The 22,867-nt window shown below is 34.6% G+C and overlaps 1 protein-coding gene across 1 annotated transcript in view; it reads right to left on the bottom strand.

Moving 5' to 3' along the window:
- LOC137655792 (metabotropic glutamate receptor 2-like) overlaps positions 1-12,801 on the bottom strand; it is a 30,253-nt gene extending 17,452 nt beyond the window's left edge. The window contains exons 1-8 of the mRNA XM_068389939.1: positions 12,686-12,801; positions 9,846-9,989; positions 9,334-9,432; positions 6,225-6,385; positions 4,685-4,900; positions 3,232-3,387; positions 2,507-2,665; positions 465-675 (exon numbers count right to left, since the gene is read on the bottom strand). Coding sequence (XP_068246040.1) covers positions 465-675; positions 2,507-2,665; positions 3,232-3,387; positions 4,685-4,900; positions 6,225-6,385; positions 9,334-9,432; positions 9,846-9,989; positions 12,686-12,800 — 1,261 coding nt within the window. The 5' untranslated portion in view covers position 12,801. The remainder of the gene's footprint in view (positions 1-464; positions 676-2,506; positions 2,666-3,231; positions 3,388-4,684; positions 4,901-6,224; positions 6,386-9,333; positions 9,433-9,845; positions 9,990-12,685) is intronic.
- Between the last annotated feature and the right edge of the window lie 10,066 nt (positions 12,802-22,867).

The following is a 22,867-nucleotide window of genomic DNA, read 5'->3' as shown; positions in this document are numbered from 1 at the left end:
TCTATAATTGAACTGCAATAGACTATAAATTGAATTGATGATTTTGGGCCCAGGTGCAACTGGAAAGAAGACAAAAAAGTGGGTTCAGATCAGGGCTAAAGTGATAGTCTAAAAAAAAAACAATAATTTCTACAGTGCATTTTGGAAGTGCACTAATGGCGTCTCTCTCTCTCTCTCTCTCTCTCTCTCTCTCTCTCTCTCTCTCTCTCTCTCTCTCTCTCTCTCTCTCTCAGGGTTTATAAGCAAAACCTTTGTAAAGTAGCCCTGTCTTATTAGGCTAGAAATAACCAAGAGAAATCTTGAATGACACCCTTTCAATTTCTTTGGTAGGGCTAATCAAGGAAGAAATATATAACAGTATCATAACAAGTATAAGCACACCAATAAAAGAAAAAATGAAGTTAATTATTCACACACTTTTAGAGTTAATGCCAAGACAGGTACAGTATAAGGTTCCTCCTTACCTTTATGAAGGTCCTGCCTCAATGCTTCCAGGCAATGGACACCTGTCGAGCACCTTTCAATCTGAACGAGTCTGAAGGCAGCTGCTAACGAGGACACAGCTTTCACTGTGGCTGTGGCTGAAGCATCATCCTTCGTGGACAACTGGACAGCTGATGCAATGTCTCCCATCGATTCCGGACATTGCCGAGTGGATGCTGGTATGTTGTTTTCCTATAGTGGAAGTAGCAAGTAAATTTGTGGTAATATTACAGTACAGTCCCACCCAGGGCCATTCACACTTGCTAGCACATAGGAGCTTGATATTTTTCTTTTATCACGAGCGAAGCGGCACATGGCGGAGCAAAAACCATTAGATTTCAGTAATATTTCAATAGAGTCTAATTGTTTTTGCTCCGACATGAGCTCGCTTCGCTCGCTAAAAAAGAGAAACTTTAAACTCCTACGCACTGGCAAGTAGGAATGGCGTTGGGTGGGGCTCTACCGCAATATTACCAAATTAAGTGATCGTGATCTTTCAAGCTATTCATTTATTCATGAGGTTAGGAACTGTGTGATTACAAATGTTGTCCCTGTCTAGGTTGGAACAAGGAATCCAATAGAAAAGGCTATCCTGAACTAGGACAAGTGTAACAACATGCAAGGATCCCTTAACCTAGATTTGTCTGCTAACAGAGGAACACTCCACCCACTTATTAAAGTATCTTTAGAAGTAATGCTGATCATTTGAATGACTACTGCACCATCTGGAAGTTTGTTGACCACTGGGACCCATTATTTTTTCCCTTACAAGGAACAGTGACAGCCACTCAGTTATAGGCACAAGCTCTTGGTGTAGGGACCAACACAGTACATGAAAAATTCCTACCCCAAAACATCTTTTTTGTTTTCAGGTTAATTAACAATTGTGTGGTCCCAAAGGACTATTATCAGAAATAAAAGGGTAAAATCAACACTCATAAAGGGTTTCCTTACCTACAAAAAAAGCTAATAACTATTGTTCGATAATCCATGGATTCCACACTAACAATAACAAATGAAACTATGACAGACATTGATCAAGCAATGTTACAGTTTTTACTATCATCAATTCCTAGTAATTAGTGGCGTTTCTCAATGGCTTGCAGCTAAATTGAATAGGTGTTGAACCCATAGGTCTCCCTTGCACACTGAGTCCATGGCGCCATGCTTGCAGTTAATATACTTAGCAGAAATGTGCAAATTTTTTTTTGGTATATACTATATCCTATTGCATTGGATTCCCTATTCCTATCCTAAATATGAAACTTCTTAGGGATCACACAGTACTTCCCGAAAAATGGTACTTTTATATGCCTATTTATTTATTCATGACTTGGTAAAGACCTAATAAATAGTTATATTTGGTAAAAATAATAATGGTTGATGACAAAAATATGAATATGGAAAAGCAGTATTGGATAGTGGTTTTTCAATGTTCAAAAATCCCTTTTGTTTGTTTAAAAAGTATTTATTGTTTATGCAAAAAAAAAAAAAAAAATTAATTATATGAATAGGCAAAGGCAGTTTTATATAGTGATTCTTCATAGCTACAAGCATTGTTAAAAATTCCCTTCTATTTAAGTTTCTTTCTTGAATCGGTGTACCATCTTGTCATTCAATAGTTACAATATTTTAATATAATTGCAAAATGGATAAAAAACTTTAATGTAATCATATATCTATTTGATTGAAATCTTTCATCAATAAATTCTACCTGGCATTATTATTATTAATTGCTATGCTACAACCCTAGTTGGAAAAGCAGGATGCTATAAGCCCAGGGCTACAACAGGAAAAATAGCCCAGTGAGGAAAGGAAACAAGGGAAAATAAAATATTTCAAGAGCAGTAACCACATTAAAATAGATATTTCCTAAATAAACTATAAATACTTTAACAAAACAAGAGGAAGAGAAATTAGATAGAATAGTGTGCCTGAGTGTACCCTCAAGCAAGAGAACTCTAACCCAAGACATTGGAAGACCATGGTACAGAGGCTATGACACTACCCCAAGACTACTTACCTCAGTATGGCAACGAAGCACGGACTGTCTGTATGAATCAGCCAATGGTGTCAAAATAGAGTTATTGTTAAAAAGAGCATCTTTGAAGTACTTCTGGAAGCCTGGGATGACTGGGGAATGGGCTTCCACGACTAGAGAACTAGGAAATCTTTTGCTTAGCTGGTAAAAAAGTAAAAAGATATGTAAACTTTATTAACAGACTGTTGATTTTGACTGGAATAAAAACATGCATTATAATACAGTGAAGCATACATTTGTTATATATAACAAGATAATTCATTTTATCATTAATATGAAATTGTGTGGAAAGTGAAGCAAATATTTGGGTGATTCTTTTTTAATTAATATAAATAGAACTAAAAAATGCTTAGCTACATTGTGTCATATTATTATTATCTTTATTACTTGCTAAGCTACAACCCTAGTTGGAAAAGCAGGAAGAACCAAGTCCAGGGGCTCCAAAAGGAAAGATAGCCCAGTGAGGAAAGGAAATAAGGAAACTGCAAGAAAAGTAATTAACAATATAAAATATTTTGAGAACAGTAACAACGTCAAAACAAATCTTTCATACATAAACTATAAGAACCTTAACAAAACAAGAGGAAGAGAAACAAGATAGAATAGTGTGCCTGAGTGTACCCTCAAGCAAGAGAACTCTACCCCAAGATAAAGACCATGCTACAGAGGTTAACAAAGCAAATTCTTAAATAAACTGTATGTCTCACCATCTCAATATCAAGATCTTCAGTGTCTACTGGATTTCCAAGTGTGGACAATACCCATCTGATCTTGGCTCTCCTGAGAACTCGAGTGTCGAGTTCTGCACTCAGGGTGTTGAGTTCACTGACGTTCACGAGCATGACAATGACGCCACTATAACCCTGAGTGAAGGAAAAAAATATTAAATCTATATTTTCAGTTAATTCTATCCACCATTAATTTACTTATAAATTAATTACAATAAATTATTTTTATATATGCTATTTCAGGATGCAGTTAAATTGTTATCTATACAATTTTTTTTCTTTTTTTTTTAAGTCGGCAAAAAAATGTTAAATCCATATTTTCAGTTAATTCTATCCACCATTAATTTACTTATGAATTAATTACAATAAATTATTTTAATATATGCTATTTCAGGATGCAGGTAAATTGTTATCTATACGATTTTTTTCCTTTTTTTTAATTGGTAAAAAAATGTTAAATCGATATTTTCAATTAATTCTATCCACCATTAATTTATCTATGAATTAATTACAATAAACTATTTCTATATATGCTATTTCAGGATGCAGGTAAATTGTTATCTAAACGAATTTTTTTTCTTTTTTTCTTAATCGGTTAAAAAAAATGTTAAATCGATATTTTCAGTTAATTCCACCCACCATTAATTTATCTATGAATTAATTACAATAAATTATTTTTAAATATGCTATTTCAGGATGCAGGTAAATTGTTATCTATACGATTTTTTTTCTTTTTTTTAATTGGTAAAAAAAAATTTAAATCGATATTTTCTGTTAATTCTATCCACCATTAATTTACTTATGAATTAATTACAATAATTTTTTTTTTATATATGCTATTTCAGGATGCAGGTAAAATGTTATCTATACGATTTTTTTTCTTTTTTTTTTAATTGGTAAAAAAATGTTAAATCGACATTTTCAGTTAATTCTATCCACCATTAATTTACTTATGAATTAATTATAATAAATTATTTTTTATATATGTTATTTCAGGATGCAGGTAAATTGTTATCTATAAAAAATGATTTTTTAAGTCACAAAAAAATAATATAGATGACCAGATGAAATAATATTTTCTCTAATCACTGTAGCACTATATATGGCTGGCTGATAATGGATTTTTAAAGTGGTGTAAATAAGATGATTTCATCACGTTATTTCTGGTGAAGTAAATCCTAAAGTAGACTAAATTTACCTTTTCGTTGTTCATAATAGAAAATGAAACTTTTTAATTGAGCAGTTTTTTTAAGAATTACACATATTTAGTTCTTAGGTCATAATATTACACTCAACCTATTCTCTATTGGTGTTAGTTTTCAAGTGAATGCTTGTTTTGATACTATCCAGAGATGATAGTTGCAAGCAAACATATGTCAACATATTTTACTACGAACAAACAAATGAACAAAATATGTTTCCTCTTCCTTACCACTTTGCTCGTGATGAAATGGGTCACTTTATTTGACAGACTCTTAATCCTGCCTTTATCGTTATCGGTGTCCTTTTCCAGCTGCAGGATATGAAGGACTCGCATGCCACCTCTGGCTGCCCTTTCTTCCAGCACCTGGGTTGCTTGGGCACAGCTGGACACGACGCTCACCGCCACTCCGGCCCCACCTGTGCGGACTGCTGCAGACAGCGCAGCCTGTAATGCATTACAATTACTACTGCTGCATATATATATATATATATATATATATATATATATATATATATATATATATATATATATATATATATACACATACATATATATACATACACTATATATATATATATATATATATATATATATATATATATATATATATATATATATATATATATATATATATATATATAGGCTATATATATATATATATATATATATAATATATATATATATATTATACAGTATATATATGTATATATATATATATAATATATATACATATATATATATATATATATATATATATATATATATATATATATATACATATACATCAATTTGACCCTTGATGCCCTAATAAACCTATTAACATTACGCCACTAAGTTTTCCCCCCGGTTACGCCTCAGTGCTGAATGGTCTCCCTGGCACCTGTACAGGACAATTTGGCGGAAATTCCATTAATCTTGGGTATAACAAAGTAATTGATTACCTTTTTTTCATACGTGGTATATATATATATATATATATATATATATATATATATATATATATATATATATATATATATATATATATATATATAACTTGTTTAAAAAGAGCACTGTAACATGCAGAAGTTGTGCAAAATCACAAAGTTTTTTCTGAGTTTGAAAGTTGGAAGGTTATATTTTCGCCCCTGTTTGTGTATGTGTAATGTGTGTGTGTGTTTGTTTGTAAACAGCTTCCTGACCACAATTTTAATCGTAGAGTAATGAAACGTGCAGGGATCAACTCTTATGTAAAAAGCTGGAAATGATTAAATTTTGGAAGGTCAAGCAAAATATCAAATTTACGTAATCAGCCATAAGTTTGGACATCGTTGTCATAGACACTTCAAACTTGGTTCATATTTGAGTATGTGAAAACCCACGTCAATTAATACATGTAAAGGTCAAGGTCAAGGTCGAGAGAGGTCTGCATTCTACTGAGTGCCCCTCTAGTTATTATTATTATTATTATTATTTGTGTAGTGTTTATCTAGATTTCTTTTGGTCTTTGTTATTATTATTACCAATATATCACTTGGGAAAACGTATGTCAGGATTCAGTTTCAATTTCATCTAAAGAGATACCCACCAGAACGTCAGTCGAGCAAAGCAAACCCACAAACACAACAGTAACCTTCCCAATAAACAGCTTAAATTCACAGACCGAAGCAACAAATATGTTCACATTGACATTCATCTAGTTTAATCGTAGAAAGGTACAGCAAACGGCTCGCCTTTGGTAGGTATCTGATTCTCTATCAGCACACCAGCCACCAGTTTAACAGCCTACCTGTATCTGATCAGTAAGATGAGGAGCCGTTGTGAAGACGTTGTCCGCTGGAGGAATAGTGTGGGCCGCCCTAGCTTCCGTCACCAAGATGGGCGTGCTGAAAGCGTGGAGAGGCCTGGCCACGCTGGTGACTACCTCACCTGGACCGAGCCCAACTACACCTGATCAAGAAGACGAAACATCATCGTATTTTCAATTTCAACAAAATGTACACATACTATGGTGTCATCAGTGATAAGTTTGCCTGTATTATTATCATTATTATTATTATTATTATTACTTGCTAAGCTACAACCATAGTTGGAAAAACAGGATGCTATAAGCCCAGGGGCTTCAACAGGGAAAGTAGCCCAGTGAGGAAAGGAAATAAGATAAAAAAAATTACCTAAGAACAGTAGCATCAAAGTAAATATCTCCTATATAAACTATAAAAACTTTAAGAAAACAAGAGGAAGAGAAATAAGATAGAATAGTTTGCCAGAGCGTACCCCCAAGCAAGAGAACTTTAACCTAAGACAGTGGAAAGCCATGGTACAGAGGCTATGGACTACCCAAGACTAGAGGACAATGGTTTGAGTATGAATAATGCATCCTACGTCTGATTAGGCAATGCAGGTCCTAGGGAGCAACAAATCTCAGTTAAAGTCAGCATACAGCAACTTGGAAGAAGTTATGTAGGAACAGGAGAGTTTGGTGCTTACAGGTGACAGGGCAAAGGCAAAGATTTAGGGGTCCCCACACAGGCCAATTTTCAGTGGACATTGGCTGCCACTGTTTTGTGGTGAAAAATTAAATGCTAAAGTTTTTATGGATGCCTGCACACAAGCCAATTTTTAGTGGTGTGGTGTTCACAGCTTCCTTCTCCCCTCTTTCGTGGCACCCTGAAACATTGGCAGTCACCGTCCACTGAAAATTAGCTTGTGTGTGGCCCTAATTCAGTGTTTCTATACTGTAAGGGGCCCTAATTCTGTGTTTCTAAACTGTAAGAGGCCCTAATTCAGTGTTTCTATTCTGTTAAGGGCCCTAATTTGGTGTTTCTATACTGTCAAGGTGCCCTAATTTAGTGTTTATATACTGCCAGGAGCCCTAATTTTGTGTTTCTAAACTGTAAGGGGCCCTAATTCAGTGTTTCTATTCTGTTAAGGGCCCTAATTTGGTGTTTCTATACTGTCAAGGTGCCCTAAGTTAGTGTTTATATACTGCCAGGAGCCCTAATTCTGCGTTTTTAAACTGTAAGGGGCCCTAATTCAGTGTTTCTACTGTATGCTGTCAAAGGATCCTAATTCAGTGTTTCTATTATGTCAAGGGGCCCTAATTCAGTGTTTCTATTATGTCAAGGGGCCCTAATTCAGTGTTTCTATACTGTAAGGGGCCCTAATTCTGTTTCTATACTGTAAGGGGCCCTGATTCAGTGTTTCTATATTGTAAGGGACCCTAATTCAGTTTTTCTATACTGTAAGGGGCCCTAATTCAGTGTTTCTATTCTGTTAAGGGCCCTAATTCAGTGTTTCTATACTGTAAGGGGCCCTAATTCTGTTTCTATCCTGTAAGGGGCCCTAATTCAGTATTTCTATTATGTCAAGGGGCCCTAATCCAGTGTTTCTATGCTGTAAGGGGCCCTAATTCAGTGTTTCTATACTGTAAGGGGCCCTAATTCAGTGTTTCTATTATGTCAAGGGGCCCTAATCCAGTTTCTATACTGTAAGGGGCCCTAATTCAGTGTTTCTATACTGTAAGGGGCCCTAATTCAGTGTTTCTATACTGTAAGGGGCCCTAATTCAGTGTTTCTATTATGTCAAGGGGCCCTAATTCAGTGTTTCTATACTGTAAGGGGCCCTAATCCAGTGTTTCTATACTGTAAGGGGCCCTAATTCAGTGTTTCTATACTGTAAGGGGCCCTAATTCAGTGTTTCTATTATGTCAAGGGGCCCTAATCCAGTGTTTCTATACTGTAAGGGGCCCTAATTCAGTGTTTCTATACTGTAAGGGGCCCTAATTCAGTGTTTCTATTATGTCAAGGGGCCCTAATCCAGTGTTTCTATACTGTAAGGGGCCCTAATTCAGTGTTTCTATACTGTAAGGGGCCCTAATTCAGTGTTTCTATTATGTCAAGGGGCCCTAATTCAGTGTTTCTATACTGTAAGGGGCCCTAATTCAGTGTTTCTATACTGTAAGGGGCCCTAATTCAGTGTTTCTATTATGTCAAGGGGCCCTAATCCAGTGTTTCTATACTGTAAGGGGCCCTAATTCAGTGTTTCTATACTGTAAGGGGCCCTAATTCAGTGTTTCTATACTGTAAGGGGCCCTAATTCAGTGTTTCTATACTGTAAGGGGCCCTAATTCAGTGTTTCTATTATGTCAAGGGGCCCTAATCCAGTGTTACTATACTGTAAGGGGCCCTAATTCAGTGTTTCTATACTGTAAGGGGCCCTAATTCAGTGTTTCTATTATGTCAAGGGGCCCTAATTCAGTGTTTCTATACTGTAAGGGGCCCTAATCCAGTGTTTCTATACTGTAAGGGGCCCTAATTCAGTGTTTCTATACTGTAAGGGGCCCTAATTCAGTGTTTCTATTATGTCAAGGGGCCATAATCCAGTGTTTCTATACTGTAAGGGGCCCTAATTCAGTGTTTCTATTATGTCAAGGGGCCCTAATTCAGTGTTTCTATACTGTAAGGGGCCCTAATTCTGTTTCTATCCTGTAAGGGGCCCTAATTCAGTTTCTATATTGTAAGGGGCCCTAATTCAGTGTTTCTATACTGACAAGGGGCTCTAATTCAGTTTATATACTGTCAAGGGCTCTAATTCAGTGCTTCTATACTGTCAAGGGCTCTAATTCAGTGTTTCTATACTGCAAAGAGGCCCTAATTCAGTTTCTATACTGCCAAGGGCCCTAATTAAGTGTTTCTATACTGTAAGGGGCCCTAATTCAGTATTTCTACTGTATACTGTCAAGGGATCCTAATTCAATGTTTCTATAATGTCAAGGGACCCTGATTCAGTGTTTCTATACTGTCAAGGGCCCTAATTCAGTGTTTCTATACTGTCAAGAACTGCCCTTTTCTGCTGAAAGAAGAGATTTATGTTAGGTAATGGAATATGTAACTAACCTAGAAGTGGTGCATTTGGTGGCTGGGTTTCCTGCAGAAGTCGAACTGTTTGTCTCAGGGCCATCTCTTTATCACCACAGGCGTCGTACACACGGAGGCCTTATGGGGGAAAAAAATTAAAAGAAAACATTGAAGTTTCTCTTAAAGTTCCAATGCTACTGATACTGAAATTTCTCAGCTCTTCTGGTGACTACCTTGATCTAGACGAGTTAAAAGAATAAGTTTCAGTAATATCTTTGATTGAGAATGTATAGAACAATGATTTGTTTGCTATGGTAAAGAGAAAAGCTCTTTTATGTTTATTAAAGGATAAGAAAACATTGAAGTTTCTCTTAAAGCTCCAATGCTTCTGATACTGGAATTTCTCAGTTCTTCTGGTGACTGGTTTGGTCTACACGAGTTTCAAAATTAAGTAATATCTTTGATAGAAAATGTAGAGAACAATATTTTTTTGCTATGGTGAAGTGAAAAGCATATTTTATGTTTATTTTTTCTTTCTATGAATGACATACCAATCGTGTAGTCCTGGTGTGATTGGTTGTTGATGGTTTGAAGTGCCCACTCAGCAGCACCCAGTTCCTCCATAGTTCTTAGGCCTACTCGGCCACAGCCTGCACCTGCCTCTTCAGATTTTTCATGTACACTTCCAACAATACCTGTAAAATATAGTTAAATGTTGTATTATTATTATTATTATTATTATTACTTGCTAAGCTACAACCCTAGTTGGAAAAACAGGATGCTATAAACCCAGGGGCTCCAACGGGGGAAAATACCTCAGTGAGGAAAAGAAAATAGGAAAAGAAAATATTTTAAGAAGAGTAACATTAAATATCCCCTATATAAACTATTAAAACTTTAACTAAACAAGAGGAAGAGAAATAAGATAGGAGTGTGCGCTCGAGTGTACCCTCAAGCAAGAGAACTCTAACCCAAGACAGTGGAAGACCATGGTAGAGAGGTTGTGGCACTACCCAAGACTAGAGAACACTGGTTTGATTTTGGAGTGTCCTTCTCCTAGAAGAGCTGCTTACCATAGCTAAAGAGTCTCTTCTACCCTTACCAAGAGGAAAGAGGCTCCTGAATTAAGAAGCTCGAAGAAGGCCAAAGTTCAGGTAGAAATATAAATTACTGAATGATATGAAGGAAAATGGTTTAGGAGAACGAGATGTACAACACAGGACAGAGTGAGATGGAGAAGCCTGACTAGATTTAGCGACCCCATTTGAAAATAGGAAAACCTGAAAACAAAGATTATGATGAAGGTTTGAACAATTAATGGTACTAAAGGAATACAGCTCACACTTAAAACAAAATCTATAAAATACAGTCAAATATTGTAGAAGCATTACCAAATAAGCTATGGTTGTGTTACACGTATGCTGAGTGGAATGAATTTGTGGGCAGTCTGAAAATGGAGAGAGAGAGAGAGAGAGAGAGAGAGAGAGAGAGAGAGAGAGAGAGAGAGAGATGCGGAAGAAGTTATCGCAAAGAATAAAAAAATAATTAGACTCAGCCATGGAGAACCGACCGAAATAACAATGCAGGGATCATTTGAGAGCAAGACCGTGAAATTACTCGGGATGAGAAGCCGTTTTCCTTTCTTCTATTATAATTCCACGCATGGATTTGATAGTCTCTTCTTGTCTAATTACATTAAAAATTGGTTAAACTAGTTCTCTTCAAAATGATCCCGTAGGAGAAACATTTTAATAAAATAAATGCAATTATTAGGATTTTTGGAGGATAATATATCAAGCTCATTTCTTGAAATGGCTGCAACCTTACCATCCTTATGAGTTAAGTCCACTCACCATTCCCTGGCCCTCCCTGGCTCTCGCTTGGGTGGAGAGGAGACTTGGGCTCTGGTTATATGTGTTTAGTCCCAAGGGCATTGTCCTGCTTGCTAAGGAAATGTCAATGTCCCTTGCCTCTACCATTCATGAATGGCCTTTAATCATTTGAACTAGTTATCGACGTACCTCCTATATATTAATCTAATTCTTTGTTCCAAATGGTAAAACTGTTTTATATATATATATATATATTGGCGTGCTACTGTCTTAAGCACACATTTGAGTATGAGTTGTTTTCAGATGTATTTAAATGGATTAACTGAATACATCTTAATGGTTTTTAAGTTTTATTCTATAAAACAACAGAGTTAAACATCTCCATCACTGGAGGAAGCTGTGTTGGTCCAGATGACCAATTCTGGTGAAGTTTAGATATGAACTGAATAAATTATCGATATCACAGATATCGTATGCTTGCTTTAATTTAGCCACGTGACGGAATCGGAAGACACCTGCATCCGGTGACGTCACAAACTTTCACACGAGGAGACAATGTGTTGACGTTAAGAAAGAATGTCAATTTGCCGAGGTTTGCATTATACGTCCTGTTTACAATTTTGAATGACTACAGCAAATCCCAGGGTTAGTTCTTCCAACCAACATGACATATTACGTCATTTGTTTTAAACATGTAATATTAACTATTCTAATCATTACATATATATATATATATATATATATATATATATATATATATATATATATATATATATATCTTTAGATATTTATTCACTTCTACCTCCATCCTCAGGGCTTTGCTCCCAGAAGGATGTTGGGAATTAAATGGCAGGATAGGATTGGAAATGAAACTATAAGAGAGATTACTCGAGTGCCTTATGTCGATGAGATCATGGTGAGGGGTATATGGAGATGGTTTGGACATGTTCTTCGCACTCCCCAAAAGAGATTAGTTCACCAAACGTTCAGCTGGGCTCCACGAGGCACTAGAAGAGTTGGGAGACCCAGACCTACTTGGCTGAGGACTATGAAACGCGAAGTAGGAGATGATGAATGGAGACGTATTCATACTATTCAATTAAAAACTCAAGATAAAGACGACTGTCGAAATCTAACCGAGGCCCTTTGCGTCAATAGGCTGGAAGACATAGGCCTACATGGATGAAGAATATGAACCTCGAAGTAGATGATGAATGGAGACGTATTCAATTAAAGTCTCACGATATAGACGACTGGCAAAATCTAACCAAGGCCCTTTGCGTTAATAGGCTGGAAGACATAGGCCTACATGGATGAAAACTATGAAGCGCGAAGTAGGAGATGATGAATGGAGACGTATTCAATTAAAAGCTCAAGATAAAGACGACTGGGGAAATCTAACCGAGGCCCTTTGCCTCAATAGGCGTAGGAGGAGGAGATGATGATGAGGAGGAGGAGGATAACCAATAGGCGTAGGAGGAGGAGACGATGATGATGACCAATAGGCGTAGGAGGAGGAGATGATGATGATGATGATGATGACCATCCTAATTGCTTACCTATGATGACATCTCCTGGAAGCGTCAGTGGTTCTGGATCAGAGACAAATGTAGAAGCCGAGTTCACCATCAATAAGGCCAGCAACACTCCAAGCGCGTTCCCCAACGACGACATCTTCTGCAAAACAGAAAGAAGAAGATTTCACATATAAGAATTTCACACACACACAATGCCTTGTATCAGATGAGGTTTTACATGGTCAAACGCTTCGTCAAACCTTGTTGTCGAACCTGCTTGCCAAACAGTTCGAAGAGGTGGAGTCAAATGCATAAGGTTTGTGGACAACGAAGCCCCGCCCACAAAAGACTTCCTTCGAACAGTTCGACGAACTTGTTCGACAACATAATACCCACATGGTCGAACATCACTTCAAACACGTGTCTACAGAACTGCACACACACACACTGGGGATATCTTTTGTTTGGGCCACCCCTACTAGGTTGGTTTGCTGTGAGCAATTAGTTGAAAATCTCCCATCCTTACTAATCCGCACTGGCCAGCGTGGTGATGAAATTTGGCCAAACTCCGGACGTAAATGATGAATTAACATGTCTAAGGCCTTTATCCTGCAGTGGACTTGTAACGGATGCATTTGTTGTTGTTGTTGTTGTTGTGTATATATATATATATATATATATATATATATATATATATATATATATATATATATATATATATATACAGAGAGAGAGAGAGAGAGAGAGAGAGAGAGAGAGAGAGAGAGAGAGAGAGAGAGAGAGAGAGAGTCCAATTTAAAGGACTATTTAGCTTGCCTTAATTCAGTCATATGTTCAAACCATGACCCGGATAAATACACACACACACACACACACACACACACACACACATATATATATATATATATATATATATATATATATATATATATATATATATACATACATATATATAAATATATAATATATAGACTCACATTCCTCTCACGAAAAACCATATCTGGTGGTCTTTCAAACCACACCGAATTTCATGCATTCGAATGAACGACGCTAAGGAAGTTCAATTTCCTCCCGAGTCATGTGACACGAACAGAAGTAAGATTTGGTAGTCCGTTCACCTTCACGCAAAATGAAGATTTGACAATTGGCTATTTTAATATGAGAGAGAGAGAGAGAGAGAGAGAGAGAGAGAGAGAGAGAGAGAGAGAGAGAGAGAGAGAGAGAAAATTTCTTAACGTCAATTTGTATGATAAAGACAAAAGAAATGAAAGTTTTCTCACGGCAATTTCAGTTTTTCTGCTTTCAAATTTGCGTATGAATATATATCAACATAAAAATTTGAAAATTAAATAAAAGGTCTATATATATATATATATATATATATATATATATATATATATATATATATATATATATATATATATATATATATATAGTTAATTAATAATATATATATACGTATATATATATTGTTAATATATATAATATATATATATATATATATATATATATATATATATATATTCAAATAAGCCATATATATTTTTGATACATTAATGTCTGGATTCTCTTAACGACCTCGGGATCAGAGCCCCAGGCGAAATCACACAAAGACAAGAGCTTGGCTCCGGCCGGGAATCGAACCCTGGTCGGCAAGCTTGTACAGACAGTGACTAACCCACTTGGCCACGAAGAAAGATAAAAGTCAATGACAATTCTTCTGTACTTATACCTGTCGAATTCAGGTATTTTGTACTTAGAATTGAAATCAACCCATCTTCACCATCGTAGCTAATTGGTAGTTTGTTACTTGGCATTCAATTAATGATAAATATTGCACATTTTTACGTGTTTTTCATATTCAAATAAGCCATATATATTTTTGATACATTAATGTCTGGATTCTCTTAACGACCTCGGGATCAGAGCCCCAGGCGAAATCACACAAAGACAAGAGCTTGGCTCCGGCCGGGAATCGAACCCTGGTCGGCAAGCTTGTACAGACAGTGACTAACCCACTTGGCCACGAAGAAAGATAAAAGTCAATGACAATTCTTCTGTACTTATACCTGTCGAATTCAGGTATTTTGTACTTAGAATTGAAATCAACCCATCTTCACCATCGTAGCTAATTGGTAGTTTGTTACTTGGCATTCAATTAATGATAAATTTTGCACATTTTTACGTGTTTTTCATATTCAAATAAGCCATATATATTTTTGATACATTAATGTCTGGATTCTCTTAACGACCTCGGGATCAGAGCCCCAGGCGAAATCACACAAAGACAAGAGCTTGGCTCCGGCCGGGAATCGAACCCTGGTCGGCAAGCTTGAGCAGACAGTGACTAACCCACTTGGCCACGAAGAAAGATAAAAGTCAATGACAATTCTTCTGTACTTATACCTGTCGAAGTAACTAACTACCAATTAGCTACGATGGTGAAGATGGGTTGATTTCAATTCTAAGTACAAAATACCTGAATTCGACAGGTATAAGTACAGAAGAATTGTCATTGACTTTTATCTTTCTTCGTGGCCAAGTGGGTTAGTCACTGTCTGTACAAGCTTGCCGACCAGGGTTCGATTCCCGGCCGGAGCCAAGCTCTTGTCTTTGTGTGATTTCGCCTGGGGCTCTGATCCCGAGGTCGTTAAGAGAATCCAGACATTAATGTATCAAAAATATATATGGCTTATTTGAATATGAAAAACACGTAAAAATGTGCAAAATTTATCATTAATTGAATGCCAAGTAACAAACTACCAATTAGCTACGATGGTGAAGATGGGTTGATTTCAATTCTAAGTACAAAATACCTGAATTCGACAGGTATAAGTACAGAAGAATTGTCATTGACTTTTATCTTTCTTCGTGGCCAAGTGGGTTAGTCACTGTCTGTACAAGCTTGCCGACCAGGGTTCGATTCCCGGCCGGAGCCAAGCTCTTGTCTTTGTGTGATTTCGCCTGGGGCTCTGATCCCGAGGTCGTTAAGAGAATCCAGACATTAATGTATCAAAAATATATATGGCTTATTTGAATATGAAAAACACGTAAAAAATGTGCAAAATTTATTATATATATATATATATAGAGAGAGAGAGAGAGAGAGAGAGAGAGAGACCTATGAACTAGAATAAGAACTGCTTGTAGGTCAGAATAGGAAAATCAACGCAGTAAGTTAGCCAAGACACCAGCTACCCGTTGAGAGACTACCGCTAGAGAGTTATTGGGTTCTTTTGACTGGCAGGACATTACTACATTGGACCCCTCTCTCGGGTTACGGCTCATTTCATCTTAGCCGACACATACACAGTATAGTCTGGCCTATTCTTTACACATTCTCCTCTTTCCTCATACCCTTGACAACACTGAAATTACCAAACAATTCTTCTTCTCTCAGAGGGGTTAACTACTGCACTGAAATTGTTCAGTGACTACTTTCCTCTTAAGCTGTGGTAAGCAGCTCTTATAAGAGGACACTTCAAAATCAAACCATTGTTCTCTACTCTTGGGTAGGGCCATAGCCTCTCTGCCATGGCCTTCTACTGTCTTGGGGTAGAGTTCTCATGCTTGAGGGTAGATTCGGGCACTCTATTCTATCTTATTTCTCTTGTTGTTATTTTCAATTTTTTGAAGTTTATATATGAAAGATTTATTTTAATGTTGTTATTGTTCTTAAACTTCTTGTAGTTTTTCCTTATTTCCTTTCCTCACTAGGCTATTTTCCCCGTTGAAGCCCTTGGGCTTATAGCATCCTGCTTCTCCAAGTAGGGTTATGTAGCTTAGCAATTAATAATAATAATAATAATAATAATAATAATAATAATGTAGGAAATATTTATTTTAATGTTACTGTTCTTAAAATATTTTATTTTTCCTTGTTTCCTTTCCTCACTGGGCTATTTTCCCTGTTGGAGCTCCTCGGGTTTATAGCCTCCTGCTTCTCCAAATAGGGTTGTAGCTTACCATGTAATAATAATAATAATAATAATAATAATAATAATAATAATAGATTTATCGTAAACCGGCTTTTATACAGGCCTTGCGATGAGTCGCTTATTAACGATTTCCTGAAATAACACATCTGGTGCAGGTCGGAGAAGGCACAGGCTGTTAACCTGAAAATGAGTCACACCTGATAGATTTCATATGATTGAAATGAAAATTCTTTAAATTAATTTGTTTCATAAGTCAGTTTTTTGTACTGGTAGTATTATTAAACATGAGTTAATTTGTAATTTGAAACTACTGGTCAATGCGGAAGAAGCTTTCCTTTGAGACCACACTTTCCGTAAAAAGTAGCGCCACAGTGCGAACAGGTTTTATCATTTGACGCTAAAATTACTCTAGCGCCAAATGTTGGCGGAACTGAAACGTCTTTCCGCCAACGGAAGGAAGATCTTCACCGTGCGAGAGTTGCCATGTAGGGAATATTTTCGCGTCAATTTGCCTGTAATTTTACCTTTAGAGTTAAGAGTCTTCTTCATTCACTGCAAGTTACGTTGTCTATTAGAGCTAAATGAAACAGACAACAAAATAAGAATACGTTGTCTATTAGAGCTAAATGAAACAGACAACAAAATAAGAAAACGTTGTCTATTAGAGCTAAATGAAACAGACAACAAAATAAGAATACGTTGTCTATTAGAGCTAAATGAAACAGACTACAAAATAAGAATACGTTGTCTATTAGAGCTAAATGAAACAGACTACAAAATAAGAATACATTGTCTATTAAAGTTAAATGTAACAAACTACAAAATAAGAATACGTTGTCTATGAAAGCTAAACGCACCGGACCGCAAAATAGAAAAAGAGAAGACAAATTGCTTAGAATTATCTGACCGTGTTAGCACATCCCCTCCTGACAATTTGACATGGTTCGGGTACCCCACAATCCTTTTTGACCTTCATGTTTTTTCTCTCTAGCACTAAATCAGAAGTGGTGAGAAGAAGGAAGAAAATAACTTGGAACTACGCACCAAATTAAGCAGAGAATATTTGACCACCTAGATGCATATTTTGCTCCAGGTATAAGTATAATTGAGCTGATAATGTCTGTTCAGTAAGCTATGACTCATCTGAGACCTTAAGAGTTGTATTCTTTTTTGCAGTTTGGAATATAAATTTGATCTTTTAAATATATCAAAATATGAGGTATATACATAATTTGCTTAGATATCAATCATTTAAAGCATTATAAAAGATATCAACAACTTATACTAAAATTAATACTACTGGCTGGGAGGAACGTAGAGAGTAGAGATCCCCTGTTTGTTTTGTTTCATTTGTTGATGTCGGCTACCCCCCAAAATTGAGGAAAATGCCTTGGTATATGTATAATAATAATAATAATAATGTTTATTGGACAAAAAATATTTACATTCAAAGATTTACAAAAAGAAAAAAAGACTCAGTCCAAGCCCATGTGGAGCAGAGCTCTTCGGGCAATAATACAACAAAATAATATCATCAATTAAGTAAAAATAAAAAATAAAGTAAATATGGATATAGATATACAAAATGTACGCATACATATACATAATCATATGTATACAAATAGATACATATAAATGAGAATCTTAGCCTAAAAACAAATGGAAATGCATATTTATATGATAAGGAAAGATGGTATATGAAAGCTAATGGTATATACATTGAAAAAATTGTAGATATTAAGCAAAAAACTCAGTAAAAGAACTAGTTTTACAAATAAAAAAATATTCTAAACAATGAAACATACTTGCGTTGTGGTTAGGTAGGCAAGTATAAATATTTATTAATAAAGCTTAATACCCAGATAACAGGAGATTTGTATATGATTTCTTAAAAGACCGAACGCTAAGCAGTGCCTTTAGATAAGCGGGCAGAGTATTCCAAAGTTTAATACCTTGGTATAGATACGATTGCTCGCATCTATTAATACGTATGAAAGGGAGAGTTAAGTTTGAATTTCTTGTTCCATATGGATGAACTGATTGTTCCTGAATTATTTTTCGTCTTAAATCTGGAAATTTGTTCAAAATAAGTGTTTGGAACATCATATTCATTAAGGAGAGCTTATAATTGTCTTCCAGCTTCAATATCGAGAGAGACCGGAAAAGTGGCGATGTATGAGCTAAGTAATCACTGGAGCTTATGATTCTTACCAGTCTTTTTTGAATTACAATTAATGGTTGCAAGACATTTCTACTACTACTCCCCCACGCCGTATTGCAGTAATTTAGGTGAGGAGATACTAACGAGTGATACAATTGTTTTATAATGTATGTAATACTACTTTTATATAAAAAATGCAATTAGATATATAAAAAAATCTTATATTGATAACTGGCAATTTTGTCTCGAAATATATTTACTCTGGTTTAACTTTACTTTTAAAAAGTGGCATAGGCCTAAAAATTATACTCAAGGAAGAGCTATAGACCTACGTTTCCCAAAGATAAAAAAAGTTGTCGCAATCTAAAACAATAAAAGATACTGCAAAAAAAAAAAAAAAAAAAAAAAAACCTTACATTGATAACTGAAAGTTTTGTCTCTAAATATATTTACTCTGGATTAACTTTACTTTTAAAAAGTGTCATAGGCCTAAATATTATACCCAAAGAAGCGCTATAGACCTACGTTTCCTAAAGACAAAAAGTTGTCGCAATCTAAAACAGTGAAAGACACTGCATACGCAGTATTGCGTGCATTTGTCCATGGGAACGGAAAGATGAAAGCTTTAGCCAAACAATAGTGCTATTGGTTGGTTCCAGACAAGAATCTATGGAGTGTGGCTCAACCTAGACTGTTTACAGTTTCGCTTTCTACGTAGATAAATGATGTCTTAACAATGATGGTGTTGCATAAAGATTATGCACGGTACAGTAGCCGTTTTTACTTTTTTAAATGAGGATTTTTTTCATATTAGAATACAAAAATGACTGAAAAACACTGTAGGCTAATGCATGGCAAAGTATTCGTTGTTTTTTTCTTTTACTGTTAAAGAAGGATTTTTTTCATTTTAAAATATAGAAATGACTCTGTTAAAGGAAGGTTTTTTTATCTTATTATACAGAAATGACTGGAAATACTGTAGGCTAATGCATGGCGAAGTATCCGTTTATTTTTCATTTTTCTGTTAAAGAAGGATTTTTTTTCATTTTAAAATACAGAAATGACAGGAAATGCTGTTGTTATTGGTAACTTCAAAATCATGGAATTCTAAAAATCTAAAAAATAGATATGTTGAGAGAGAGAGAGAGAGAGAGAGAGAGAGAGAGAGAGAGAGAGAGAGAGAGAGAGAGAGAGAGAGAGAGAGAGAGATAATGTATTCACGACCGCTAGAAAAAAGATGATACAGTAGAAACGCTTACAGAATCTATCAAGTAAAAATATATATTAAAGAAATGTATGAACAGTCTACAAAAACAATTAATCATTTGAAGAAGGCAGTGAATACTTGGAAAGACACCGAACTGATTTGGAATATTACTAAATGAAGCTGAGCTCAGCCAATCATTTAAAATGGCTGCTAATCTCCCCCGCTCAGTATAGCCTAACGTAGATTGCATGCGTCTAACAAAAGACAACCTAACCACTTTCTCAATGGCGCATTGGTGCAGTATGGCAATGGAAGAACAAGCACAACAAGCAAACATGAATGAATCGCTTGATGGGGCTTACGTGTGGTTATACATTACGTAAATGAGATCAGTTTGGGACTGCCTATTGCTTGCAAAATCATGCAAAACATTATGCAAATGGCAGTGGACAATCGTAAGTGATTAGGAAAGGATATGTTGTTGCTGTACTTAAAATATTCTATTTTTCCTCCTTTCCTTTCCTCACTGAGCTATTTTCCATGATGGGGCCCTTGGGCTTATAGCATCTTGCTTTTCTAACTAGGGTTGTAGCTTAACAAGTAATGATAGTGATAATGATGATTAAACCTAAGCTGTTATGTGTCTCAAAGAGATCTCTTGCTTGAGGGTACACTCGGGAACACTATTCTATCTTATTTCTCTTCCTCTTATTTTGTTTAGTTTTTTTTTAGTTTATATATAAATTATTTATTTAAGTATTGTTTTCTTTTCTAACTGAGCTATTTTTTTTTTTTTTTTTGAGACTTTGGGCTTATAGCATCTTGCTTTCCCAACTAGGGTTACAGCTTGGCTAGTAGTAATAATAATAATAATAATAATAATAATAATAATAATTCCAACAATACTATTAATAATATTGGTAATAATAGTAATAATAATACTATTCAATAATAATATTAGTGATATTAATGAAAAGTAGTATAAAAAATAATAATGATAATAAAAATATTAATAATGATGATAATAATAATAAAAATAATAATAATAATAAAAACAATAATAATAATCTTAATAATAATAACCATGATAATAACAATATTAATAATAATAACAATAGTAATAATAATAATAATAATAATAATAATAATAATAATAATTTTAATAATAATATTTTCAATATTAATAATAATAATAATAATAATAATTTTAATAATAATATTATCAATATTAGTAATAATAATAATAACAACAATAATAATAATAAATAATAATAATAATAATAACAATAATAATAACACACCCCTACTTATTCCCTCACAAGATATAATTGAGAGAGGGCGGGGGAGGGGGGTGTGAGCTAAGGTTTTGGACAAGACCGAGTAAAGCCCCCCCTGACACTTGCACGCATTCGTGGCACGCACTGGCACGCATTGATGCGCGAACTCGCGTGAACGAGCCGTGAAAATGTCGTGAAAAGTGCGGAAACTCGCGTGCCAGAGCGTACCAATGCGTGCCATGCGGGCCCAAAACTTTGAAATGTTTAAAGTTTGTGGCACGCATTGGCACGCACTAAATGGCCGTGAACGATGCGCCAACTGGAGTGAACTGGAGTGAACAGTGAGGGAACTGGCGTGAACTGGAGTGAACTGGAGTGAACGATGCGGGAAGTGGCGTGAACTTTATAATGAAGAGAAACAAAAAGGAAACGAAAATATTAATGAAAAGGAAAGAAAAATAAACCTAGTAAATTTTTATATTTGCTGTTTTAATGTGAAAAAAAAATGATATCTTATTTCAAACTATTTCTATAACTTTATAATGAAGAGAAACAAAAAGGAAACGAAAAAATTAATGAAAAGGAAAGAAAAATAAACCTAATAAATTTTTATATTTGCTGTTTTAATGTGAAACAAAATTATATCTTAAAAATTCAAACTATTTCTATAACTTTATAATGAAGAGAAACAAAAAGGAAACGAAAAAATTAATGAAAAGGAAAGAAAAATAAGCCTAATAAATTTTCATATTTGCTGTTTTAATGTGAAAAAAAATTATATCTTATTTCAAACTATTTTTATAACTTTATAATGAAGAGAAACAAAAAGGAAACGAAAAAATTAATGAAAAGGAAAGAAAAATAAACCTAATAAATTTTCATATTTGCTGATTTAATGTGAAAAAAAATTATATCTTATTTCAAACTATTTTTATAACTTTATAATGAAGAGAAACAAAAAGGAAACGAAAAAATTAATGAAAAGGAAAGAAAAATAAACCTAATAAATTTTTATATTTGCTGTTTTAATGTGAAAAAAAAATTATATCTTATTTCAAACTATTTTTATAACTTTATAATGAAGAGAAACAAAAGGGAAACGAAAAAATTAATGAAAAGGAAAGAAAAATAAACCTAATAAATTTTTATATTTGCTGTTTGAATGTAAAAATAAAATGATGTCTTATTTCAAACTATTTCTATAACTTTATAATGAAGAGAAACAAAAAGGAAACGAAAAAATTAATGAAAAGGAAAGAAAAATAAACCTAATAATTGTTTATATTTGCTGTTTGAATGTAAATATAAAATGATGTCTTATTTCATGCACACACTTATTTTCCTCTATTACCAATCAAGACCCAAAACTTTTGTTTTGAATAAAAATGAACTGAAAAATAAACCCAAGAAATTTTTAAGTTTGCTGTTTGAATGTAAAAATAAAATGATGTTTTATTTCATCAACATACTTATTCTTCTTTATTACCTTAAAATGAAGGGCAAAACAAATTTTTTCTGTTTGCAGTTTTAATGTAAAAATAAAATTATTTCTTATTTCAACACACTTTTTTCTCTATTACCTTAAAATCAACAGCCTAAAAACTTTTCATGTTTGCTGCTTTTAATGTTAAAATAAAATGC

Source organism: Palaemon carinicauda, chromosome 16 (genome assembly GCF_036898095.1).
Source record: "Palaemon carinicauda isolate YSFRI2023 chromosome 16, ASM3689809v2, whole genome shotgun sequence".
NCBI lineage: Eukaryota > Metazoa > Arthropoda > Malacostraca > Decapoda > Palaemonidae > Palaemon > Palaemon carinicauda.
This window is presented reverse-complemented; position numbering and strand designations above follow the sequence as displayed.